Source organism: Nanorana parkeri, unplaced genomic scaffold (genome assembly GCF_000935625.1).
Source record: "Nanorana parkeri isolate BGI_ZX_2015 unplaced genomic scaffold, ASM93562v1 scaffold26, whole genome shotgun sequence".
Taxonomy (NCBI): domain Eukaryota; kingdom Metazoa; phylum Chordata; class Amphibia; order Anura; family Dicroglossidae; genus Nanorana; species Nanorana parkeri.
Genome location: NW_017306294.1, coordinates 698,574 through 723,283, shown reverse-complemented (window position 1 = coordinate 723,283; position 24,710 = coordinate 698,574). Strand labels below are relative to the sequence as shown.

General features: G+C 40.8%; 1 protein-coding gene across 1 annotated transcript in view; it reads right to left on the bottom strand.

Annotated features, from left to right (window-relative positions):
- Positions 1-10,099: 10,099 nt before the first annotated feature.
- NRF1 (nuclear respiratory factor 1) overlaps positions 10,100-24,710 on the bottom strand; it is a 47,895-nt gene continuing 33,284 nt past the window's right edge. The window contains exons 10-11 of the mRNA XM_018565842.1: positions 23,731-23,855; positions 10,100-10,687 (exon numbers count right to left, since the gene is read on the bottom strand). Coding sequence (XP_018421344.1) covers positions 10,524-10,687; positions 23,731-23,855 — 289 coding nt within the window. The 3' untranslated portion in view covers positions 10,100-10,523. The remainder of the gene's footprint in view (positions 10,688-23,730; positions 23,856-24,710) is intronic.

Here is a 24,710-nt window from a genome sequence, read left to right as displayed (position 1 = left end):
AGGAGGATAAAAGCAATCTCCACAACCCTGCTGGTTGTATTTAATGTGACATATAGATTATAAAGTAGCATTCTCACCTTTACAAGAGGATCATACTGAAAGCATTGTCTAATACCAAAAATACAATTCTGCACTGACAATGCTTGCTTGTTGTAATGTATTCAAATACTATATGTAAATGTAACCAGCAAAATGCTCAGCTGTATAATACGCTGGTATATTTATATTGAAAGGTACTTGGTTATGGTTTGAGCTATACAGCTGACCTGTTATCGGTGACCAAGCCTCACTCAAAAAGTCAAAAGGTTATGTGCTACAACTCTCAACATGTTAAAATGAAAGTTACCGCCTTTAAAGAAATGCCAAAACAAAACAATTCACAGATAAAACACACAAGTATTAGCCATAGGAAACTCTCATAGAAAAGTTCCCTTATGGGTCTATTCACGAAGCAGCCGAAGGATCTAGCCGTAGCTTCGGCTACAGGACCGCTTCGGTTCATTAGAACTGAAGGGCTGCTGTATATACCAGCTAACCAGGGACACTGATCTCCAGACAGCAAACTCTCCCGGGCACTCCGGGAGTCTCCTGCTCCCGGCCGCCCAGGATAGAAACACTGCTTTTTCTTTTTTTTTCTGACACGGAGCCGTGTCAGAATAGAAAAAATAAAATAAAAATGTTTTGACCATTGGAATGCATTGGTTGATTCCTATTGGCTATTTCAATTTGCAATAGCCAATAGTAAACTAGCATTGCACCCGCCCTCTGCTCATGGACCTTATGGAGAACTGCAGCAGAGGGTGGGTGCAGTGGTAGTTTACTATTGGCTATTGCAAATTGAAATAGCCAATAGTAATGTAGCAATGCATTCCAATGGGCAAAACATTATTTTTTTTTTATATTCTGACACGGCTCCGTGTCAGAATAAAGAAAAAAATACAAATCAGTGTTTCCCTCCTTAGCGGCCGGGAGCGGGAGACTCCGAGTGCCCGCAAGATTTTTTTTTTTACGGCAGCAGAACCGTAAAAAACGTTTTTTTTGGACTTTTTAAATTTATTTATTTTTTTGGACTTTTTAAACTATTTTTCTGTTCTGCTCGGTCCCTCTGAGGGACCGAGCAGAACAGCCGAGCCGAATGCCGCCCAGCGGCTATTCACTCACTGCTGTTCGGCATCTATAAGAGTAGACCGAACAGCAGCGAGTAGCCTGCCGGAGGTTCGGCTCAGCCGATCCAGATGTTGGATCGGCTGAGTCAAACTTCTGCACTTCGGGTCGGCAGAACATGCTGAGCATGTTCGGCTGACCCGAAGCCACCCGATATACGGCTCACTTCACAATCAGCCGTACCAGCCTGAAGTGAATAGCCGAACAGCGTTCGTCTCACTTCACTTCAGGTCGGTCTTTCACTCGGCTGCCTACGGCAGCTTAGTGAATAGACCCATTAATGTTCCATGCTGCAAATCCTTGATGCAGCTAAGGGCTTTTCTGCAATACCCAAACAAAGAAAGTATCTGCATTGTTCATATGAATCATTTAGATGTTTTTCATTAGCTCCAGTTGACCGTATACACGCTTACAATAGCATTGCTTGTACACCTACATTACAGCTGGGAACAGATTTGAGAACTTCTGTGTCGGTACCTTCTGGAGGTTATTATAACACAAACAAAAAAACATTTGAAATCCCGGCAGCAGGGTAAACATCACCTGTAAATGTACATAATGTTATGTTAGGTACATCTGTGTCTTATTTGGCAATCTGCAACAGTACATATATACATTAAGCTTTCATTGTAAAGATTAGCTCCCACATTAAGCTTCAAATAGCTGATGTTAGAGGTTCGTTTGCTCTACAGTACAGAAAATGGTTGGTTTGGCCGCCAAAAGCTAGGTACCGTGGTGGGGACTTCACTTCCTGTTACACATCCAAGTCTTTACAGAATACACAGTGGTGTAGTGGTTAGCGCGTCTGCCTTGTAGCAGTGGGGGGTCCCTGGTTTGAATCCTGGCCAGGATTCCAGGATCACTACCTGCAAGGAGCTTGAATTTCTTATGTGGGTTTCCTCCAAGTACTCAGTTTCCTCCCACACTCCAAAGACATGCCAGTAGGTTAATTGGCTCCTGTCTAAATTGGCCCTCATATGTATGCATGCAAGATAGGGACCTTAGATTGTAAGCTCCTTGAGGGCAGGGACTGATGTGACTGTGCAACTATGTATAGTGCTGTGTAAATTGTTAGCGTTATGTAAATGCCTGTAATATATTCTTTTACAGGATTTATATAGCAACAGCAGTTTGCGTCCCACCCCCATTTTCCTTATGTCTACCTTTGGTCTTTCTAGATTTTAACTTGAAGACCAAAGCAAGAATATAAAAGGTACCCATACACTGTACGATTCTCGTACTAGAATCACGGGAAATCCTGGGCGGGCTTGCGATGATCGCAAGTACGATCTGCCTGTCCAAGATGGGCAGAACGTACGTTTTTTTAAAATTACTTTACAACCATTGCAAGACTAAGGTCTTGCGATGGTTGTAAAATGTATGGGCACCTTAAGTCTTCTGGTACCAAAAGAGGAAATGATATCCAGAGCCACTAATCAAGCAATTTACTGCAATAATGAATCATGAAATCTAGTTGTTGTGGGTTCCTTTGTTACAGTTGTAATAAATCTCCTCTTTACCTTGTCCTACCTAGGGTAGCGATACATAATGATTTACTAAATCTGATTAAGGCATAGACAAGAAAATAACATGACAGTAACTTTTTATTTTACCTAAGAAAGGAAAAAAATATTTTCTAAGGTGATGAGCATTGTATGATCTTGGTAAAGCAAATAGAACTCTGGATGAGCAGGCCCAATCCAATGGTCCTGAGGTAAAGCAGTCTAAATTCCACACAACACTGGAAACAAGGTTTTAATGGAGAGTGCAGAATGGTAAGTGGTGCTTCATTAACAGTGGGATGGACAATAGTAATCAGGACAGAACTAATTGGCATATTGTGCAAGGCTTCCATAGACTGGAGCTTGTCACCTGTTTTGCCCAGAAGGATGTACATTATGTTACCTGGTGACACACACAAATAGGTTGAACAATTTATTTGCTTGATGCGTTGGATAATGGATGGGGAAAAGTGGGAACCTTAAAATAAATCGGCAGGGTACAGTGGTTTGTCAGTGTGATTTTCTCAATAAAACATTTGTGTTCCAGTAAACAAAACATTTAAGTTATTAGAAATCTTTAACACAGATAAAAAATAAAAGGTTTGTACAAGCTAGGCCTATAGGTATATATAGCCAACATACATTTTTGTGAAACAAAAAAACACTTTCTGTACAGGAAATGTTTATGTACAAAAACACCAGAGTTACAGAGAAGTCCAGAATGCCTTTGGTAGGTCAGGCAAGGCCGCTGCATGCTCTGGAGTGGTAGGGACATAACAGGGAGGCACAGGGTGGACTAAGTTCAAGGCAGGTGTGCAATATCATGTATTCAAGAATGATGACATATTTGGGCTGTCTTCCTGAGGCAAAATAGGGATATCGTAAAGATCTACCCTGATACCTGCAGATCCAGGCCTTTGTGACACACAAAAAACTAAAATGTGTAGGGAACACACAAAAGAAGCATTGCTCCTCCACAGCTCAGGGAGGGACTGAGTCGGATGCCTGCCACTGGGAGCATGTTCACTCCAATGCCATGCAAACAGAAGAAAAGCTGGCCGCACACAGGTTCTGCTGGAATAGATGTGGTGGACCTTGGGCGGGGCATTGATGTGGTACTAGCTTCAATAAACTATCCCAGCGGAACCCGCTACGGCCAGCTTTTCTTCTCTTTGTATGGACTAAAAAAAACATGTGGTCTATGATCGGGTCCTACTTTATTTTTGCCTCCATTTTAATATACATATATACACATACTATTCTGGGATTCACAGCTAGTTGTACAAGATTTACTGCGGGTTGTTTGAATTTGGCCAAACAAGTACGTACATCCAAAACATGACCACAATGTAATCTAGTACAGACCGAGGTTATTAAAAATAAAAAAAAACTAACCTTACATAATGGCATATTATGACCATTTAATACTTGATTTAGGCTGCAGTGTAAACCTCCAGCTACTTTGGTTCCCTAGCAGCCATACTAATCAATATGTGTTCAGTTCAAACACATTAGGTGTATAGCGCAATGCCAGTCTTAAATTGGCCATACCCCTATTGATTATCTGCAGGTTTTCTATGGTCAGATGGAAAAAGTACAACAGATTCCTCCATCTACGCTAAAATGTGTGGATGGAGGAATCTCACACTGGGCCAAGCTTCAGTATCTTGCTAGTTGGCCCAGCTGACTCTTAAAACACCTGAACAGTGCCTGCATCCAATCAGATTTTTCAGGTATTTTGACAGCCAGCGGGGCCAACTAGCAAGATACTGAAGCTTGGCCCTGCGGGAGATTCCTCCATCCACACAGTTTAGCGTAGATGGAGGAATCTGTTGCACTTTTTCCATCGGACCATAGAAAATCTATAGATGTATGGCCAGTTTTAGGTATGTAAATGTCTTGGCCCCATGAGCTAAAGTACAATGTTAAATTTTAAAGCTGCACCAACAGGTGCTCTATATGCAATTAACTCAATTAATCTTCAGCAGCAAGATGTAATTCAGTAGTCCAAATTACATTATGTAATGTTGGCTTCTGATTGGCAGGTAGAGCTGTCTGTCCGAAGCACTCACTTCTCATGCACACCTTACTATGAAAAGTATTGAGCTGCATTGCGTCAGTGGAGTACAGTAGAGCAGATACAGTGGCTTGTAGACTTAACTCTGTACTCAGGAGGTGGCATCAGAAATTGACCAAGAGAACCCTTTAACCTATGCATAGGTGTTGACATGTGAACAAGAAAGTTTACTGCTGGCAGGTCACCTTGGGTTCAACAAAGCAGCCATGTGACAGTATTGTAGCTCCTTACGTCTACTGACAAGACACCTCTTTAGTAAAATGGTCACTCCCGTGCAGCCTGGAGCCCTTGGATTAGAGGTAAAATGACATAATTACAAGGGGTGGGGGTAGGCACTGGATCACGGGCCAGGTCTCACTCTCACCATGGACTATTATGCGAAAGCATTAGCTACCATATAATCTCCAAACTTTTTTTTATCCCTAAAAAGATGTATAGGAACAGTGCTTTCACTATTTTACCATGATTTTGAAAGGAAGGTGTGATGGGGGATACCTCTTGTCAGCAAAGGGCTTTTTTCTCTACCCTAAGGCCACTCCTATGTCCAGAGCCGCAGTAACATGGTTCTTATGCCCTAACATAAACACATAGAACTGTGGCAAAGGAGCTTTAGAGTTACAATAAGCACAAAAGCTTGTGATGTGTACCATTTGCTTACTGACCAAAAGGTGCATCCAAAATGAAATGCAAACACAGTGAAGAAACTCTACTAATGGCTAAACAACTTGTGTTTTGTCCAGTTTTACTCTTAGGGTCTGTATATACTTGGTCTGTAAAAACACTGATCCCCATTGATAATCTGAAATCTAGGACCTGTAAATCAAAGCAGAACAGCCACTTACAGCAACGTATGTAAACTTTCCTGATTTGCTTAACAGTCTTGCTTGCTGCAGCTCATGGGAAAGGAAAGACAACAAATATTTTGTATTTACTGCCAAAGCACAGTGATCAGTATTACAAAAATATAATTTTATGAATGAACACTTTAAAAAGGAGAACTATGAGGCGAGTGAAAATCACTCACCTCATAGTTCTAGCCGACGTGTGACAATGAAACTGTCACAGGTCGGCTCAATAGATCGAACACACACCGTTGCTCGCTCACTTCTCGATCCTGTCCCTGCAGAGAGCCGTGACTGTCACTCCCCTCCCCTCCAGCACTGACCTCTAGATGGGAAAAGCCAGCTGTCACTCACGCAGCTGGGTGGATCCAGTCAGTAATGTCGGGATCCGCCCTGGCTGCTGCGTCTCAGCTACAGCTCACGGTATACTGGAGCTTAGGGTGATGGGAGGACGCTAGTTTGTGTCCTCCCGTTACCCTTAGGAGAACTATGGGGAAAAGCCATGACCCCCATAGTTCTCCTTTAAATAAGCAGCGTGTATGGGTTAAACATACAATAAATATGCTGTAAAGCAAGCTGGAACCCTGAAGTTACAAGATTAAATATTCTTAGTATCGGGGACATTGTTCTCAGAGCTGGCCAGATATGCTCATCACCAACACAGAAAAGAGTACCATCCAAAACAAACTAGAAAAGTTAAAGTTCACCTGCTCTCACATTTGTGTGAGCAAGGGCTACAGCCTCGGTTAGTTTTTTATTGCTCAATAAATAAAAGTTTCAACCAGCACTACCTCTTCTGGGGTGTAACTCACCATCAAATGACAGGTGACTTGGACCCTGGTGGTAGGATGTAAAGTAGTGATAGCCATGTGCTCCTTGGCCATCAGTGCTGCTGTCTGAGCTCATCATTGCTGTATAATGACATATATGTGTTTTAAATCATCTTTGGTTAAATTATTCATTTAAAACTTGCTATGCTATATTGATGTACTCGTTCATTATTTTTTTATTGCGGTCTGCGTAATTCTTTGCAGTCTACTCACTTCCTGTCTCAATGACACGGGGCATTGCTGTAAAATAAACAGCAAAGTTATACCATATCAATGCCCCGATTGTCACCAGGAAAGGAAGTGAGGGAAAACCTCCCTAAGTGGGTAATGGATAGTGATAAACAGGTTCTAACTCTTTTCTACAAAATAAAAAAGTGTCTTAGGTTCCACTTTAACCCACATGCGTAGCAAACAGAAATATGTCACTCCACTAATGTAAAGCCAAAACCTTTTGATAGGAGTAGGGATGTCAAGTTTTTAATGTTAATTATGGCGAGGTAGATTCTGCCCTTCTATTGGTTTTGGTGGCTGCCGTCACAAAGAGTGGTGGGAAATGTACTATTTTAGTCATTTCCAGCACAAGAGGTGATTTCCCTTTCGCTTCCTCACTTGCACAGATAGGACAGGAAGAATACTCCCCAGTGGAACTCACATTATCCAAAGAAGAAAGAAATGTTTTGGCCACACATACTTGTTAAGCATCTCTTTGGAAATAGAGGACGTATGCTCCAGCTATACCTATAGTCGGAACTTAGGCTTTTTTTCCCCAGTTTAAGCTAGAATACGTAATGGTTAAAACCCTGTAGCTTTTTTGACATCTGTGTCTTGATGGAGAGATTTCTCTTCACTTCCTTTCCCAGACACAACGAGAAATTTGAGATCTCTCCAAATTGGGAAGACAATGGTCACCAGAGCAGGTGTTCCCATTGGAAGATTTCTATTCATGTCATGGATTCCCCATTACTTTCTGTCCTGGTGAGAACAGTCTCCAAACAAGTAGAAAGGAAAATCATTCCAGTGGGCATACAGATGACAACAAAAGGCATGATAGAGGTTCCAACTGTTCCATAAACTATTCAAAACTAATAAAAAGTCAAATGGTTAGAGATCCTGTCTGATTGTACATATTTAAAAAGGTCTGTTTGCATAAAAGGTGTTTTCTTAAATCAGCAACCTTAAGTGTATTATATACTCCGACAGTGAGATCTGCCTGCCCTAATTTCCAACAAGACAGTTTGGTATATTCCTCCTGCTGCATTTTCCATAATATAAAATAAAAAGACAACAGGAAGCGTGGAAATTCAACATAATGGCCACAGCAGGTAAGCAGACCCAAAACCTCAAGTGCAGAGAACTTGCCAATAAAGGAAATAGAAGATATTGTTAGCTTGCTTAACCACACAGCACCTACCTAAAATTAAAACAGTTTTGGATGGACTAGGTCTTAAAGCCATTTTTTTTGTTTTGAATAGACTGGGGAATGGTTAGAACCCCTGTTAGGCTTTTATTGCTGTATGCGTCCCTGTTAAGGCGATTCACTCTATTTATCCTAGTGATAAATCTCCCCAATGGGATGCAATTAATAAAACCCCTGGCAGGTATTTCAAACACTTCCCCCCACCTTTTTCCAAACTTAAACAGTTTTTGCTTTAGATATACTTTAATTGGTAGGGCTGCACAGGTAAACTATTCGTGCTCCCAGAAAGCAGAAACATTTGTGCAAGCATTCAGAGAACCCATCACTGCATCTAACGCAGTAACAATCCGACAGCAGGCACCTCATGTGAATGTATGCATTTTTAATGAAAGTGCTTCTGTCCATCCCTGTGACCCCAGGCTTGGGTGTGCACTACATGTCAATTTCGACCTCCAGCGGGCATGAATGGCCGTGTCCTGCTTCCACATCAAAGCGGTTACATCTCACACCGACAGGTGGATAAGCCTATGCTTTTAGTTGAAGCATGCAGTCATGTAGCTCTTGGCATCAGCTAGAGGTTGAGATTGCCATACAGCACCAGCCTGGGTCCTGCAGAGTCCCTTTATGCAACACCATGTGTTGACTATTCATGATTGGTTTTTAAAAATGTATCTAAAGCCAAAACATTTTATTTAGTTTTGGATAGAGTAGAACTCCTGTCAGGGTTTGCTGCTGTTCAGGGCAGAGTTGGAGAGGTTTCACGTTACTTCTTGTCCCAAGCACAACCTTTTCACCAGACAAGTGAAGGCCGCTCTCTAAAGGCAACACAGAAGTAGAACAGGATTTTTGTACACACCATAAAATCCTATTCTTGGAGTCCATTGAGGAACAAAGGAATTCATACACAGTTGGATTGTACTGCCACTTACATGAGGCCTGGACAATGGCAAACAAGAAACAAATGTTGGCTAACCCCTCTTTTACCTGGCATGCATTAGTTTGTAGCATACAGTATCAAGAGCATGCACATAAACAGAAAGGGTAGGGACCTGTGTCCCTCAATATGATCCTCCAAATGCAAGGTAATGTGTACTGCCTCAATAAGGGCCTCATCCACTTCTTGTAATTCTGAGGTGACATCAGAAGACTGCAGTGCCACAAAAACAGTCTCATCAGAGATGGACTGTTGGGACTCTGAATCTCAGTGAGAGATGGTCATAGCCTGTTCTTAGCCCTACGAAGGTCAGAGATAGACTGTATAGGGAAAGGTGCTTAAGCGTACTTGGCACCTTTGCCATCAGTGTCTGTGCAATTCAAATGCCAATTTGCTTGCCATTCAATACTCTGAGCATTAAAACCAGGATTTAAAGGGGTTGAGCATTTGATGACTCTTAAGCAAAAATTGTTCCTAATGGTGTTGTGCATTCCTCACTACTCTGGTCAATGTTCAAACTCATATCAGTCAACACACTGCCACAGAAAACAACTACCTCTGTGCATGAAACTATGCCACTTTATCTAGGTGAAGGCATATAGCATATAGCTTGAACAGCTAAATCGTAAATTAGGACTATTAAAGATTTTGGATTAATTTAAAACCGGTAGGAAGGGAAGGACAACATTGTTTTATATGTAACACCAGCAGCAACAGACAAATCCAAAAAAGACTGCAGTGTGTGTTATTTCAACTGCCCCACATTTGGTTAGTGATACATGTGTATCCACAATAAAACTGATTGTATAGCAGCACCCAGAATTTCAGTTACAGATGTGTATACTGCCTAATAATTTCCCTAATACAATGATGTCAAAGCAGGCTCCTACATTTTCAAGTCTACAGAACAAAGATATCCAAATCAAGTATAATTATCTGCAGTAAAATAAGAGAACAGTAGAAAGACATTACCGGACCGTTGCCTGAGCCCCACCATATATTTTCATATATAGAACACTGACAAATGTGAGTACGTGCCCCACTGCACAATTTCAGTGAAATTTATACGGAGCAAGCATTACTGTAGGTAGACAATTATGACCTTTTATTAGCGGAATATTCTTTTACCTAAGCTCTGGCAAACAGGTGATGACTTTCTTTTGTTAATCTACAAATTCCAGCAGTTAGCAAAACATGGTGACAGCATTACAAACGCTTACTGGTTACTTCATTTATAGACATTTCACTGTCCTAAAGAGGACAAAATGATTGTATTACTTTTTAAAATTTAAGCAATGTGACTAGGCCTTGACTGCTATTGTGTATGACGTGGTTCTCAAAATTAACTTTTAGTTCAAAAGCAGAATAAAACCACAAGAGTCTTTGCTCCTAAAGGTGTCCATCATGTTGTATCATCTTTGATGGTAAGAAGATGTTCGTCAAATGAAACATTATCAGTTATGTTTTCCACAGTACGTTGTATGTCCCGCTGAGTCTTGAAGGGGTTATAAAAAGCTGACTGATGCAACCGACACTGGTTTATTGAAATAAATTAAACGCTTAAGGGAAAATAAGACCAGTGTATGGGTGAAAACATACTTTGAGATAAAGGCTTGGCAATAAGTCTTGTTCACAGGGGATCCCTTCAGCGGCACAGGTCTCCAAGCAACAGAGGATGCCTATAGACACTCCTGCTCAAAACACTGGGGAGATGAGCGGGACAGGAAATCACATCACACGTTTCCCATTTGTAACAGTCATTGCTCCAAAGTAACAACTTCCACTGCTTGCCCATCCACTGTGACTGTAGAGTCAGATATCCTTGCCGTTACAGGAGCCATGGCAACTTGGACGGGTCCATTACCCTGCGTCAGGCTGGTCACCACCGTCTGATACATGCTGACAGGGATTTGAACTAGACCTGGAAAGAGACAGAAAAATGTTAGTACTGATTAAATAAAATTACAGGAAAGGAAACATCACTGAAACCCAAAAACCAGCCTTCAAAAACCAAATATTATACAATAACTTGATTACAGCAATGAACCTTCCCCAGACTCTGCCACTTTCTTCTTCACAGAGTTGTGGAGATAGAAGGCAGGGTTATAATACAGAGTGTGAGAACAAAAGTATGTATTTGCGTGTCAGACAAAACACATTCAGCACATTTCTCCTATACATGCATATTTTTCTGAGATTTGTCTTTTTTTAAATGCTGCATGTACAGCAAAATACCAGTTAACCCTGCCAGAAATTTGGTGTGCTTGTAACTTTCTATGCTCTGTTATTTCATGGCCCAGGTCATTTAGGGCTTGTTCACACCGAAAGCGGGTGTGTTCCAGAGCGGTAGCTGGTGGAACGCACCGCGATCGCTGAGAAACTTCCCCACGTGTTTTGGTGCGGGAGGGGGCGGGGCGGTGCATTGAATTCAATGGCACAGCTTCCACACCCCCAGTGCGATCGAACGACTGGCAAAACTTTGCCAGCGTTCCGTTCCACTGCAAATGCAAAAAATAGGGCAAGCCCTTTTTTTGCCGGGAGTCCGATCGCACTGCGGACGGGGGGCGTGGAAGTAGTGCCATTGAATTCAATACCCCCTTGAATTCAACGCCCCCTCCCGCCCCAAAACGCAAGGGGAAGTTTCTCAGCAGCTACCGCTCTGGAACGCACAAGCTTATGACTACAGAACATCTCCATAACATGGGGGAGGGGTTAGGTATTCTGTAGTTTGCATCACACATTTCCTGTCCTATGGTACCAGCGTTGCTTCTCCACGGGAGGCAGTAAAGTGATTTTCGAACAGGAAGTGTGTTATCAGGGTCACCAGGAAAAAATCCTGGAAAGAAAGCCAATACTACAATATATTACATTTTTGTTCTTGGGTTTACATACCATTGAAAGGCTGACAAATCAGCTTAGCTATTGGTACTTGACAAATTCTTATTTTAGGCATTAGAATATTAAGAAAAGCACATTCCCTGTGTTGTGAATTAACTTGGCATTTTTATATATAGGGCATTTTTCATAAGTGAAAAAAAAACATAAAAATGACACTCATCATAGGCACAGCCATATTAGAGTAGTAGTCAGATAGTAGGGCCTTAAAGAAGCCTGTGCGAGAGAAAAATGAAGACGGTCATAACTGACATGTCTTTATGGAAATGCCTGGCTGCGAAGTTGACCTGGCATCAATTTGTTTTTTTTAGTTACTGACCTGGAAGAAGTACACCAAATGAGGCATTCTAACGTCATAATAAAGCCAGAGACAAGCAACTAGTATTTTTTGTTGTTGTTGTCAGTATTGGTTTCCTTTAACGAGAGGCATTAACCATTCCCTGGCACAGTAAACCCAAGTAAGAATTTACCAGCCACTGCAGTGGTAGGGGATTTTTCTATCTGTTCGTAGGAGTAGCTTTAAATATTAACAGATACTGATAACATTATTTACATACATGTATGTATGGATGTAATAACTTAAAAAGCTTACAGAATATTTGAATAACCTTTCCCCTCTTTATAGTCTGACAAGCTGGTACCCTGTATATCTTTAAGTTGCAATGGGGAATATGAAGAACATACATCTCATCATCTAACAAGTTAATATAGATTTTTATATTGCTTATGCAGAGATTAAAAAAAAGTGACACTAATAGTTTGGTTTGGAAGAATTCACAATTTTAAAATTGTGAATTAAAAACGAAGAACAGTGCAAAGTTATATGCCATAGTGGCTGTTAAAGTTTATGAGTGAAAAGCTCTTTAGAATAACATGACACTGCAGAATAAAGATTCATATTGTGTACACCACAGATTATTGCAGTACCTTATGATATTGATGACACTGGGGGCGAGATTCAGTGTGTGTTGGAGAGACGTGACCGTCTTTTAATAAAACTGAAAGGGTCTTAATCCCCCACTTTGGATTATGGACATGTGCAGACTAGATTAGCCTAATCAAAGCCCCACGTCTGACCAGATGCTGTGTCGGGACAATCAGAAACCTGATTAATACTTGTCAAGGGCTTAATCGCTCCACTGTCTGTCCACTGAGCTTTAATACAAGGCATTGCTGCCCTGTAGGCTGTCATTGTTCCACCGTAGGAATGTGCAAAGTGTTTTTAAATACAAGACATGAAAGTGCTCAAGCACACACTGGCTGACTGAATATGAAGCAGTATAAGGCTCGATGGAGTGAGTCTACTTTGTATGTAGCATTGATCCTTAAAATGTGTATAAAAGGGGACAAATCTAAAAAGTTACCTGGTCTAGCAACACAACCAAAAACAAATAAGTATTACATGACATTTATGGGGCTGAAACATCAAAATAAGGCCCTTGAAAACAAATGGTTATTTGTCTGCTCACTCATTCAGCTTTAGGAATCATGCACACAAATGCATGCATATGGACATAGAGTAAAAGACACTCATGTATTTGCAGCATCAGGGAGCGCCACCTGCTGTGTTTTTCTGTCCATAGGAATGTATTTGTGTTTAGCGCTTGGGAACGTACGGCTGTGCCCCAGTAAATGCAGGTACCAGCATTTACACGAGTATACCCACATAGTGTTTTTTGTTCATAGATACCTGGAGCCCCTAGGCACAGCAAAAACAGGCGTACACTGTATGCCAATATGCCTGTATTTGCACATGCGTGCATAAGCCCTTCAATGTGCTTCAAAACATACAAAAGTATATATGCCAAGGCATGTAACTACATCTGCACTAACAGTTTTCTCATAGTCCCCCTGCAGTCTCATAAATATTTGTTCAGGCTGCCATTGAAGTCCACCTAATGTAGCGTCATACGATAGTGTGGTAACACTGCTGTACTGTTCCTGAAATTAAGAGCAGAGTTGCCGCTCATGTAGGTTGTCCCTGCTTGCACTACAGATAAATAAAAAAATGTTGGAGAGTAGTTATCAGCATGGTCACTGCTGATTCACAAGTCTGTAGCTTATAAATCAACACATGGCCACAGCTAGTCCTGCCCTCTGCTTTCTGGACTGACAGCACCATCTCTGTTGCTAAAAACCCTCCCACTGTGAGCTGCAGTGTCTGGGAGGGGGAGCATGTGAGACACAAATGAAGGAAGATTTGACTCAGTCAGGGAGGGTAAGGGAAGTTTATTCTTACTTTAGGAGGCACAGAAACTGGATTTGGTACTTGTTTAGACTACAATATAAGAGTCTTAAGTTGTACTTTAAGTCATATTTCAGTTACAGGTAGGCCAATTCACCTTCTTATTTCTTATGGTTACTCCTGTGGCCAGATAGGTTTGTTCCGGCCCATCTTTAACCCTCATTTCTCCGTCAAAAAAAAAGTAAAAAAATTGTTGTTTCCAGCCCTCCTGTTGCATCCTCCTTAATATAAAACAAAAAGAAAATCCAAGAGACAGTGACAACTGTGCAAATCCAGGAACTTAAAACACACGGGGAACATTTATCAAGCAAATAAGTGACATAATTAGTTGCAAATCAGGCTGACTCTTCTTCAGAAAAGTATCTGCCTGGCCTGTCTGTGTGTCTGTATTCCTGGGCAGCCAAGTGTGACAAAGTTTTGAAACAGATTTATTACTAAAGATGCAACAGATTTTTCCCTCTAAACAGACTCATAGTTCAGAAGTGGTTGGGGTCAGGTTTTCTTGTTTTGTTACAGTGCTACTTCAGAGCAGCTGAGGAAGGAATTTATTCTCATGCTGTACCTATTTGATACATCTCTGCTTGTTTAGAACTGCTTTGATATGTGACAGAATTGATAATCCTCTTCCAGAAATCTTACAGTTGGGGTCCCCCAAGAGACACAACAAAATACTGGATGACATAACTTCCCACCATCTTCTAAAAATGGAAAGATTTGTTTGTTGCGCTTTGACTCTGAAAAGAAACTATTGCTTTCCACAAAAAAATCCAATGCATTGCTCCTGCTCCAGACAACTGAATATTTACCTCTCTGGCAGGTGGAAAGTCCAAATTCTGCTCTCTTCAACCAGTACAGCCTCTGGCAAAGTCTTCAGCATTCAACACTTCCAGGAGTGTTGAATGCCTGTGTCCCCGTGCTGCGGTTTCTTTTACTAGTCCCTAATGAATGTTCTGCAATGAGGGTTACACTGAAGGCACTTTCTGTTTATGTATATTTTCATCACATGCTTCGGACGAATTGCCCTGGTTTGTGACACGTTTCCAGGGCCGAAATCTAGAAATTTCCACTGCTGATTTGTTTTGGACAGTACAAGCTGTCATTCTTATCCATGGTTTGTTAACTGATTTAATCATGTTAACTTGGATATCCGAGCATCTGAAATGCGCCTGTTTGTTTCAGGTCTGGTAACTCCCCCAAGACGTGAAGAGAGGAAAAGTATTCCTTAGAGCAAGTATCTATAAAAAAACAAAGCCGCAATGGTCATGGTAATTCCTATATTTCTGTCAGAAGTAAACGTGCCAATCTGGGGCAATTCAAATTGAGCAGGTCCTAATAGTTCTTTTTAAGGATGCACCGATACCAGTTTTTTGGTATCGAGTATAAAAGTACCGATAGCTAATACCGGAACTTCCAGGAGCATGGAGCCAGCTTCCCAACCATGGAGATTGGCCGGAAAGCCGGCTCCGTGCCGATTGGCTGGTAAGCCAGCTTCCCTGCCAATCAGGAAGCCGGGTGGCCTAACTTCCTGATTGGCCGGGAAGCTGGCTCCATGCTGTTTGGCAGATTCAATGCTGATTGGCTGGGAAGCCAGCTTCCCGGTCAATCAGCATTGATCCAGCCAAACAGCATGGGGCCAGCTTCCCAGCTAATCAGGAAGCCGCCACATGGCTTCCTGATTGGCTGGTAAGCCGGCTAAATGTTGCCTCTTGGCACTGCCGCTCACAGGAAATCTCGCTCCGACTGGAAGTTCCAGTACCGGGGTAAGTATCAAAGCATTTGGGAGAGTACGAGTACTCGCCCAAATACTCGATATCTGCACGGATACCGATACTAGTATCGGTGCATCCCTAGTTATTTTATTAGGTATTGTAAGGAAATAACCAATAAAATAAAAACATTTCAAGTTTAAAGCTAAATTATATAAAGCTATATATATATATATATATATGCAAATAATTTGCATTTCTGTCCATCCAGTTTTGAAACGTACACAGCTCTGCAACACATGCTGTCCAGCACGGTAGGAGACATGATTTTCCTCCATTACACTTAGAGGTCGTGTCTCTTCTTTAGCCTGTGACTGTACAGTGAAAGGAGAAGTAGTGCACAGCTACTTATCCCTTTATCGCTGTCTTTTAGCACCTTGTTAACCAATGAGCGCTGTAGCACAACTGATTGTTTTGTTGTGCTTCTACCTCTTCTGTACAGGGATTGCAAGAGGTCAATACCAAGTCAATGTTTGCTTTAAAAAAATAAATTTAATGATTTAGTAATGAATACATGGCTGCATTAATTTGCGTGTTTGTGTACACACACGTACATCAGATTTTTTTTTCTTCCATTTGCAATATGTCTGCAGCTATTGCAGGTCCTTCTGAGCCATTCGAGATGAGTAAAAATGAAATCCCTACTGTACCCTGGGCACGGTTCCAGCAGTAGTAACAATTGATCAGCAACCATTACACACAACCCTCCCTCTACCAGCAACAATCCAGCAAGGCACCGTGTTACTATATACTGCATAACAAGCACTGCCTGGGACAGGTCTGCAGTGCGGAACAATAGGCTTGATTCATCCGGCTATGTTCCTGCACAGCTGTTTGCTGGCTCTGGATTACTGCAGTCACATGAGCTGCTTTACAGCACAGCAAGCTGTCAGGGGCTGGGAAGGTCATGAGGAGGAGAGGGGAATCAGGACAGAGGCTTGCTCCATCCACTCCGCACTGCGGTATACTGGGAGGAGGACAGGCAGATCAGGGCCTGCTCCACACCCATTTCACAAGACCGCAAGTCACGCTGCAAAAATACAATCCCATTGGCAGATTAACCTATTGTAAACTGCACAGTCTATACATCTGGGCGAACTCGAAAATGTACACATTTCCGTTGGCCTTGAATATTTCAACATTACCTCAGAAAATCATACATAGAGGTGCAGCCCATAGATGTGTTATATTCAAAGGCCAATAATCTGCAAATAAAGCATTTCACTACAATCTGCATTGTAACAAATTGTTTTATAGATGATCTAGAAATATCAGACATGGAAGAGTTATCATTGCATTAAACAACTATACTGCCAAAATCATCACTTCTAAATGTATAGCTGACGGATGTAGCAAAGTTTGTTTGTTTTGCTTGCTGAGGTGTCACAAATTGATACCCAAACCCTTCACAGCACAGAAGATGACTTCACACCCAAACCTTAGTATCCTATTATTAATGTCATAGTTTAGGTCTCAGACAATGTACCACTTTGATAAAGGAACCCATGTTATTGCCTATCCACTTCCTCCAACCCTGTATCCATCATCTAACAAACCACTGCAATGACTAATACAGCACATAGACTACACGTCTCTAATTAAACTTAGACAAAAGCAAAATAATGTTCATTGATTTCCACCAAACTATATGGAATTGTGTGGAGCCAATATTGTTTGTTATACACTACTGCCACGCTGCACAGCCAGAAAGCTCGATTACCTCCTGAACAAAGGTCATGTTGTGGATTCATTTTTTTCTTTTTACGCATACACTGGAGACAGAGAGGAAACACAGAAAGCATATTTGCTGGGCCAGAAAATAAACATGTCTCACCTCTCTGGGTTTACATTAATGCATAGCTGTATAAATTGCAAAATTGTCTTTAAAGATGAACTCCAGGCAGACAAAAATACATTAATGCAGCTCTGTATTCATTAACTAGATTTTATATATATATAAAAAAAAAAAAACAGAAGTAGTGTAAGTCCCTTAATTTGATATATACAACTTGCAGTCCCTGTAAGGCAGAGCTTAGACTGGGAGAGGAAGAAGCCGCACAATAGGCCCATCAGTTGTGCTGCAGCAATCATGTGCATGATTCTAATCCAGGGCGGGTGGCATCCAGGACCTCTCCCAGCATTCAGAAGAGGATGCAAGTTTTTCTGCATCCACACCTGCTTCGCCTCCCACCCTCTGTCATGGTGCCTCAGTCACGCTAAGGTGGACTCTGTAAGGTAGAACTCAGACATGAAGGGGGGGGGGGCTCCTGATTTTAAAGGCTGGCCTTCTGAAATGAAGAGAGGCTCCTGATGTTAAAGGGGGGAGGGCGTTGAGGGACTCTGATGTGAAAGGGGGAGGGACTGGTATTCTGATGTGAAAATAGAGGCTCTGACATGGAGGGGACTCTGAAGATGTGAGGAGGGGTAGGCATTCTGATGTGAAAAGGGGGGAGCTCTGATTTTAAGGGGGTAACTATGATGTGAAAAGCGAAACCCACCTTTGTGTGGGTTTCTTTTAAAATCCATACCAGTCCCCTATCTTTTTACTTCCTAGACTGGGGTGTCTTGAGATTTTGCATACCATTTAAAGGGTGTCAGGATTGAAAAAAAGTTAAGAGCTTTTTTAGCAGTTTATCTGCAGTTGTGTTTTACCTAATATTGACCAGGGAAGTACTCTCTTAAAGCAGACCTTTACCCATATCTTTAAAATAAAAACAAAAACACACCTTTAGAAATGTTTAGTAATGGCAATCTACAAACACATACTTCTAGATAATTGCCGGCTTTGCATACCTTATTTCTATTTTCTTTCCCAGTCTCCTGACAGTGGCCATGTTTACCAAGTGCAGAATACTAGATATCCTATTACTTCCTGGAACATGTGACTAGTACATGTGACCATGCACATCATTTCAGGGGAGAAAAATGCCTTTTCATGAGATCTCCTGAGATTACAGATAAGATTTCCCAGCAGTGCTCTGCTGATGACAAGGCAATCCCAGAGTGCATTGCTTTGGCAAACTGAAGTCTTTTTGCCCTTTCAAAGCAGGAAGTGAATGCTCTGCAAGTGTAAGTATTTCAAAATCACAGCATTTTACACCGGACATGCCTGTGTTATTAATCATCATACATAGAGGGGTGCATTGATAGAATTTGATTTTTGACTGTAAAGGTCCGCTTAAAGGTCATAAAAGATTGATGAATGGATCACAAGTCACAGTTTTTTTAAATAAAATCTCTTATGGTCTTACAATGGTAAAGTGAGCACAAAACACCTATAGGGCTTATAATATGACAATACAGCCGTAACTGCCGGTAGGTCATTTCAGCAGCGAATGCAGTCATTTCTTGACATTTCAGCTGCGGGGAGTGGGGTGGGCAGGGGGCCTAATACATGTAAAATAATGAGGAAACTGGGATTTAAAATAATGTCAATGATTATAAATTATTGTATGTGGCCTATCTAAAACGTCTTCTGTAGATGCAAATAAAATCAAGCACTTCATGTGCAAAAGAAATCTCGCGATCAAAACTCCCTTAATATCTGGTTTATTCTTTACCTGAGCAGAAAGAACTCAACTGTGCAGGATTCTGTACGACAAGGGAGCAGTCCTCTGGGATCGCTGCCAACTTCCCTTTCATATCATATTACTTTTCTTCTATGATAGCTGCTATCTATTAATTGCTTACAGACATATGATGTTCCCATGTCTGGGGAAGGGGATTGTCTATTTTACAGATTTTCTTCCGAATCTTGTAGACTATGTAGGCCAAGTCGTCTTATTTTCCTAACTGCTTATTTAGTGTCTGCAAGAAATGTAAACTAATCACCTATCCTCTGGCAAATTGGGTGGGGGATTTAAAGCCTCATTCTGCTAATTCCCTGTAAAATCTGCTATTTTTAAGCATTCTCGTGCCTCCAGTACACCCTCCGCTAATTTGATGCACATGAATAGGAAGGCACCATATCTATAGGCATAATAGGGTAATGCAAATAACACCGACAGCTGGTAATATGAAATCCCCAGTGACTTTTAAAAGGTGTATGTTTCAAAGCCACCTGTCAAAAGCGTCGCTTAAGAAGTGCAATCCTTGAGAGTTTAGAAGGGCATTCCACAAGGACATAAAAAAAAAAAAATCTAGTACTAGCGAAGTCTATACTGGGAAATACAAAGGCTGCAATCAACCTATGAAACAACTGAGACACCTAAAAAGGTAACATGCATGAAACAATGAAAATGGCCATAACAGTTAAACAATATGAATGTGCATCAATCTAAGCTTAGAAAACCAAATTACAAAACAGGATACCAGCACTATAAACTTGCCGCATATAGTATAATCTCAATATATGTATACAAAAGAGTCAGATCAAGGCAGATGCTGGACAGGTGCTTTTAGCATACATATGTTAAAAGCTATGACAACCTTTTTTGCTATTATCAGACATAGTGCCCAAAAGTACCCATCAAGTTTCAAAATGTAGAAAGAAAACTGCATTCCAAATCTTTTGCTCACTGGAAAAAAAAAATGCAAAGAAGCTACAAGACTCAGTGCACAATGCATTATGCATTTGATCACTTTAAGTGTCTTAAGTCAAATAATGTTGCCAAGTTGCAGGGATCTTATAACATGTGTTGATATAAAAGCCAGGTGTTTTGCCCTTGTAGGGCCACTTGATATCCAGGGCCAGGCTTTACACAGGACTTCAAGTTGACTCTATGGCCCACCCCTTCCTGGAACTAAGCTCCATATCCTGTCATTTAACTGTCAAATGCCAGAGCCTTGAAAAGTGAAGGCTCCAGCATTTGATAATGAATGAGCTCCACATGGATATAGAAAGTGAATTGAAAACTAATGAATGCACTTCAGCAGTTGTTAGCTGAGGCATTGTAGATGCAAAGATCACTTAAATGCCAGTGGCCTTGCATCATACTCTGCTCTCATTTTGATTAAAAAAAATAAACAAAAAATACACTTCATTAAAAAGCTTGAAAGTAGCTTTCCATCTATTCTGCCAAGCTAAAGCAATCTGTTCTTGGGGAAAACCCTTTCCTTATAATTTTGTATACTGGAACGGCACAGCAGTCAGTGTTTTATCTACCTCCGAGTGCCTGTTTGACATTAACCCAATGCTAAAAGCTGAAACCATCATACCCCGACATTAACATCACATTTATAGGCTATCTTTAAGTTTCTGACAATATTCAGGGTGTAATAATGCCAAAGACATGCTGGAAGGTTAATTGGCCCCTATCTATGTATTGGCCTTCGCATGTACGCATGTGAGATAGGGACCTTAGATTTATAAGCTCCTTGAGGGCAGGGACTGATGTGAATGTGCAACTATGTAAAGCGATGTGTAAAATTTTCAGCGCTATATAAATACCTGGAATAATAAAAAAAAGAAATATGGTTCGATCACAATCCCCCTACCCTTACCTGAATCACAGGGTTTTTCTCCCCACAGACTGGTGTGGATGTTTGAATTTGGTGCAGCTGTGTGTGGCTCTGTTCACACAGTCATGCCACCCATTCACAGATCCTTTGACAGATCTATGAATGGGAAAACTACCATGGACTTACCGTTCTCAATGGAATACAATTGTCTATTAATTTTTTCCCCAGGTCCATGTTTCTGAAAGTTTGTACCAAGGTAATGACATGGACGGAAGAAAGAGTCTGCAGGAGCCAGAGCATTACACCCGTGATCTACTGATTGCAGTTGCAATGCTATACTGGCTCCAATATAAATACTAATATTTTTTTCTTTTATGAAGAAGTGTTTATTTTTTTCGAAAAGGTGAAATTTCTTTTTAAAAAGAGGATTAAATAAAACTAAATAGATGTTTTTCACATTTGCTTGGAGACCATTTTTAAGATTTAGAACATTTGCTCTTAGCCAAGTAACACCCAGTGTACACAAGTCATTGACATGTTCTATAGCATATTAATTTCAAACGCAAACAGCACAGAAAAAAGTATGCTTCATCCATAAAATGGGTGGTTCAGTTACCTTATGCCATAATAAAAAAAGATCTACTCAGCTAATGGTTCTTCTGGGGTAGTTCTGAGCCACACCTATCGCAGCCTTCTATGCTATAGCTTTACAGACCCCGATACGTGCCATGTAATATGCCGGCTTTATTCTAGACCTTGTTTCCATTTTATTGTGGCATCACACACAGACAGCAGAGTGCTGTGCACTGATCTGCTTTGTGAACTATATTTAGTGTGGGTTGATGGGCAGAGAAGGACAAATCATTAGCAGAGCTGATCTAGTTCTTTGTTAGACAAAACATTTATGCAATTAGTTTTGACAGAATGCTTTCATCTTTATGACAGTAGATACTTTTACTAGTGTTTTGGTTTGGTTACTGATCCCAATGTTAATGAATCAGAATAGCAAGAATTAGCTTTTAAATTTCATATTTAAGAGTATTGACATTCTAAACTGAACTTAGATTAAAAAAAACCTCATGATTAGCTATTCATTTCCTATCAGCAAAAATAGTGGATTAATTTGTCAAAACGGTCACATGGGAGGCTGAAAGTCACAAATATTCTTCATAGGGGTTACTTTAGTATTTGGAAGATGTTTAAGGTTAGGAATTACATTTTTAAATTGGTCATCTTGGTAGAGGCAGGGTTTTGTTTCCATATGTTGGGGCCTCCAGCAAGAACAATGAATAGCAGTAGTGACATTACCAAATCGCATTCAATCTCTTGAGACTAGGATTTAAAGGCTGCAGTGCTGTAGATCTCCCACTACAGAGTTATAGCTATGAGCTGGAGGCACAGGAGTGCCTAGGCACCCTCACATACCAGAAAGTGCACTGCTACATTTCAGGAGGAATTCAAGACAAAGGGTTTTTCAGGGTACTGCTTAAGCACACATTTCTAAATGTTTCCTATAAACACAGCAAGGTTCAGGTGAGGGTAGGATTCAAATTGACGTTAGCTTAAGGGGTCTATTTATAAAAAAAATTGCATAGCTCATTTGTCCAGTGAAACTGCAGGTACTGTGTGGCTTAACCAGCGGTTGTAAGAATAGGGTAAACGAAAGTTCTTGGTGTAATTTCTCTTCTGGTTGAATGTCCTTCAATAGGTTTAGTCATAAACAACAGCGCCATCTTGTAGTCATAAGGCAGTATTTTCCCGATTCATTCTGTTCTTTACATAATAAACCTATTAAACAACAACAACGGACCAGAAGAGGAGGCGCTACACCAAGAACATTTGTTTTTGCCTTATTTTCCCAACAGCTGGTAAATGTGCATAATGAATATATATGCTGTTTTGCTGTGCATACAAGTTATGCAAATTTGTTATGCACAGACCTCTAAGAGCGAAGTAGATGTGGGCAAGTACTTTACAATTGATTGTACGGCTGTGTGCTCGTGGCACACACAAATATTCTGTATTGATTTGAATTTTATATATTTTTGGCACTTCTCACTAAAATGGAAATCTGGAGGTCTTGACATTGTGTGATTAAACTACAATCTCTCAAATGGACAGAAAAAAATTGCTATATGGAGATGACCTGACCTTTTGAGGTTCCGGGCTAAAGGAAAATACAGTACAATGTACCCTGTCTGTTATGACTGAGACCCTTAAATGTTTTGTTTGAGATATGAGCATCCTGTTTTTGCACAGGTGATATATGACATTATGCCTTTGGGGGTGATATATAAAAAAACAGGAGAATGGGGAGGAAAGCTTGCCATCACATTTAGTCAGCTGAGTTATATATCTGAATAAAATTGGAAAGACACTACATCTAACATGTGAAGTTCAGTATCTCTGATCACAAAGTTTTTATGAAATGACTCAAAACTGTGGCAAGCCTTAGGGGCCAATAAGTTTTTTTAAAGGGTTACCAGTGCACGTTGCTATGAGAAACCACACTGCTTTCACAGACAGTAACAGAGTGAATAACTGATAAATAGCCTAAAACACTCAGCACATGAATCTAATTAATGAAAAGAAAGATGTCTTATGCAATGTTCTATATGACAGCAGTAATAAAAAGCTGCAGGCTAAAACTGCTCTTACCATTGGCATCTTGTACACCAGTTAAAGCTCCAACAGCTGCAGCAGTTTCTCCTGACAAAACGATCTGACCTCCTCCCTGTAGTGTGGCTTCTGCTAAGGTGGCTACTGCATGAGCCGCTGCTTCACTATAGTAAACCAAAAGAATTTAAAAAAAGCACATAAGGCCAGATAATAATATATTTGTACTCACTGTAAAATAATTTTCTTGGTATTTAATAAGGGATAGAGGATTCAGAGACCGTTGGGTTATACTGCCACCTAAAGGAGGATTTGGACATTGGCAAACAAAAAAAACAGTGACCAGCCCGGTATAACCTATCCCACTCACAGCATGCTCGTTTTGTAACAAAGCAGTGTCAAAAGCAAGACCCATTTCCCTCAATGAATTCCAAGAAAAGGATTTTACAGTTAAAAAATCCTTTTTTTCTTTTTCATTCATTGATGGACACAGGAGTCAGACATTTGGGATATTCAAAAACAGTCCAACTGAAGGGTGAGCAACACAACACACAAAACACTAACAGACCCACTAAAAAAACATCAGAAAATAATGGGGTATTATCTGCAGGTCGAAGAGCTGCCTAGTGATTTTACACCCAAAGCTGGTGTAAGTTCATCTGGTAGAATTTAGAGCATGTATGAACAGAAGACCAGGTGGCAGTCTTGCACATCCGGGAAATAGTGGCCTGATGCTGAAAAGCCCAATAAGCAATCTAGTAATGTGTGCCTTGACAGGAAAGGGTAGGAACAATAATATTTATGAGCCACCAAGAAATGGTGGAGTGAGAAGCTGATTCACCTTTGCAAAGGGAAGAGAGAAAAAAACACGAGAGAGAGAGAGAAAAACAAGAGAGAGAGAGAGAGAGAGAGAGATAGAGAGAGAGAGAGAGAGAGAGAAAGAGAAAAACAAGAGAGAGAGAGAAAAACGAGAGAGAGAGAGAGAGAGAAAAACAAGAGAGAGAAAGAGAGAGAGAGAGAGA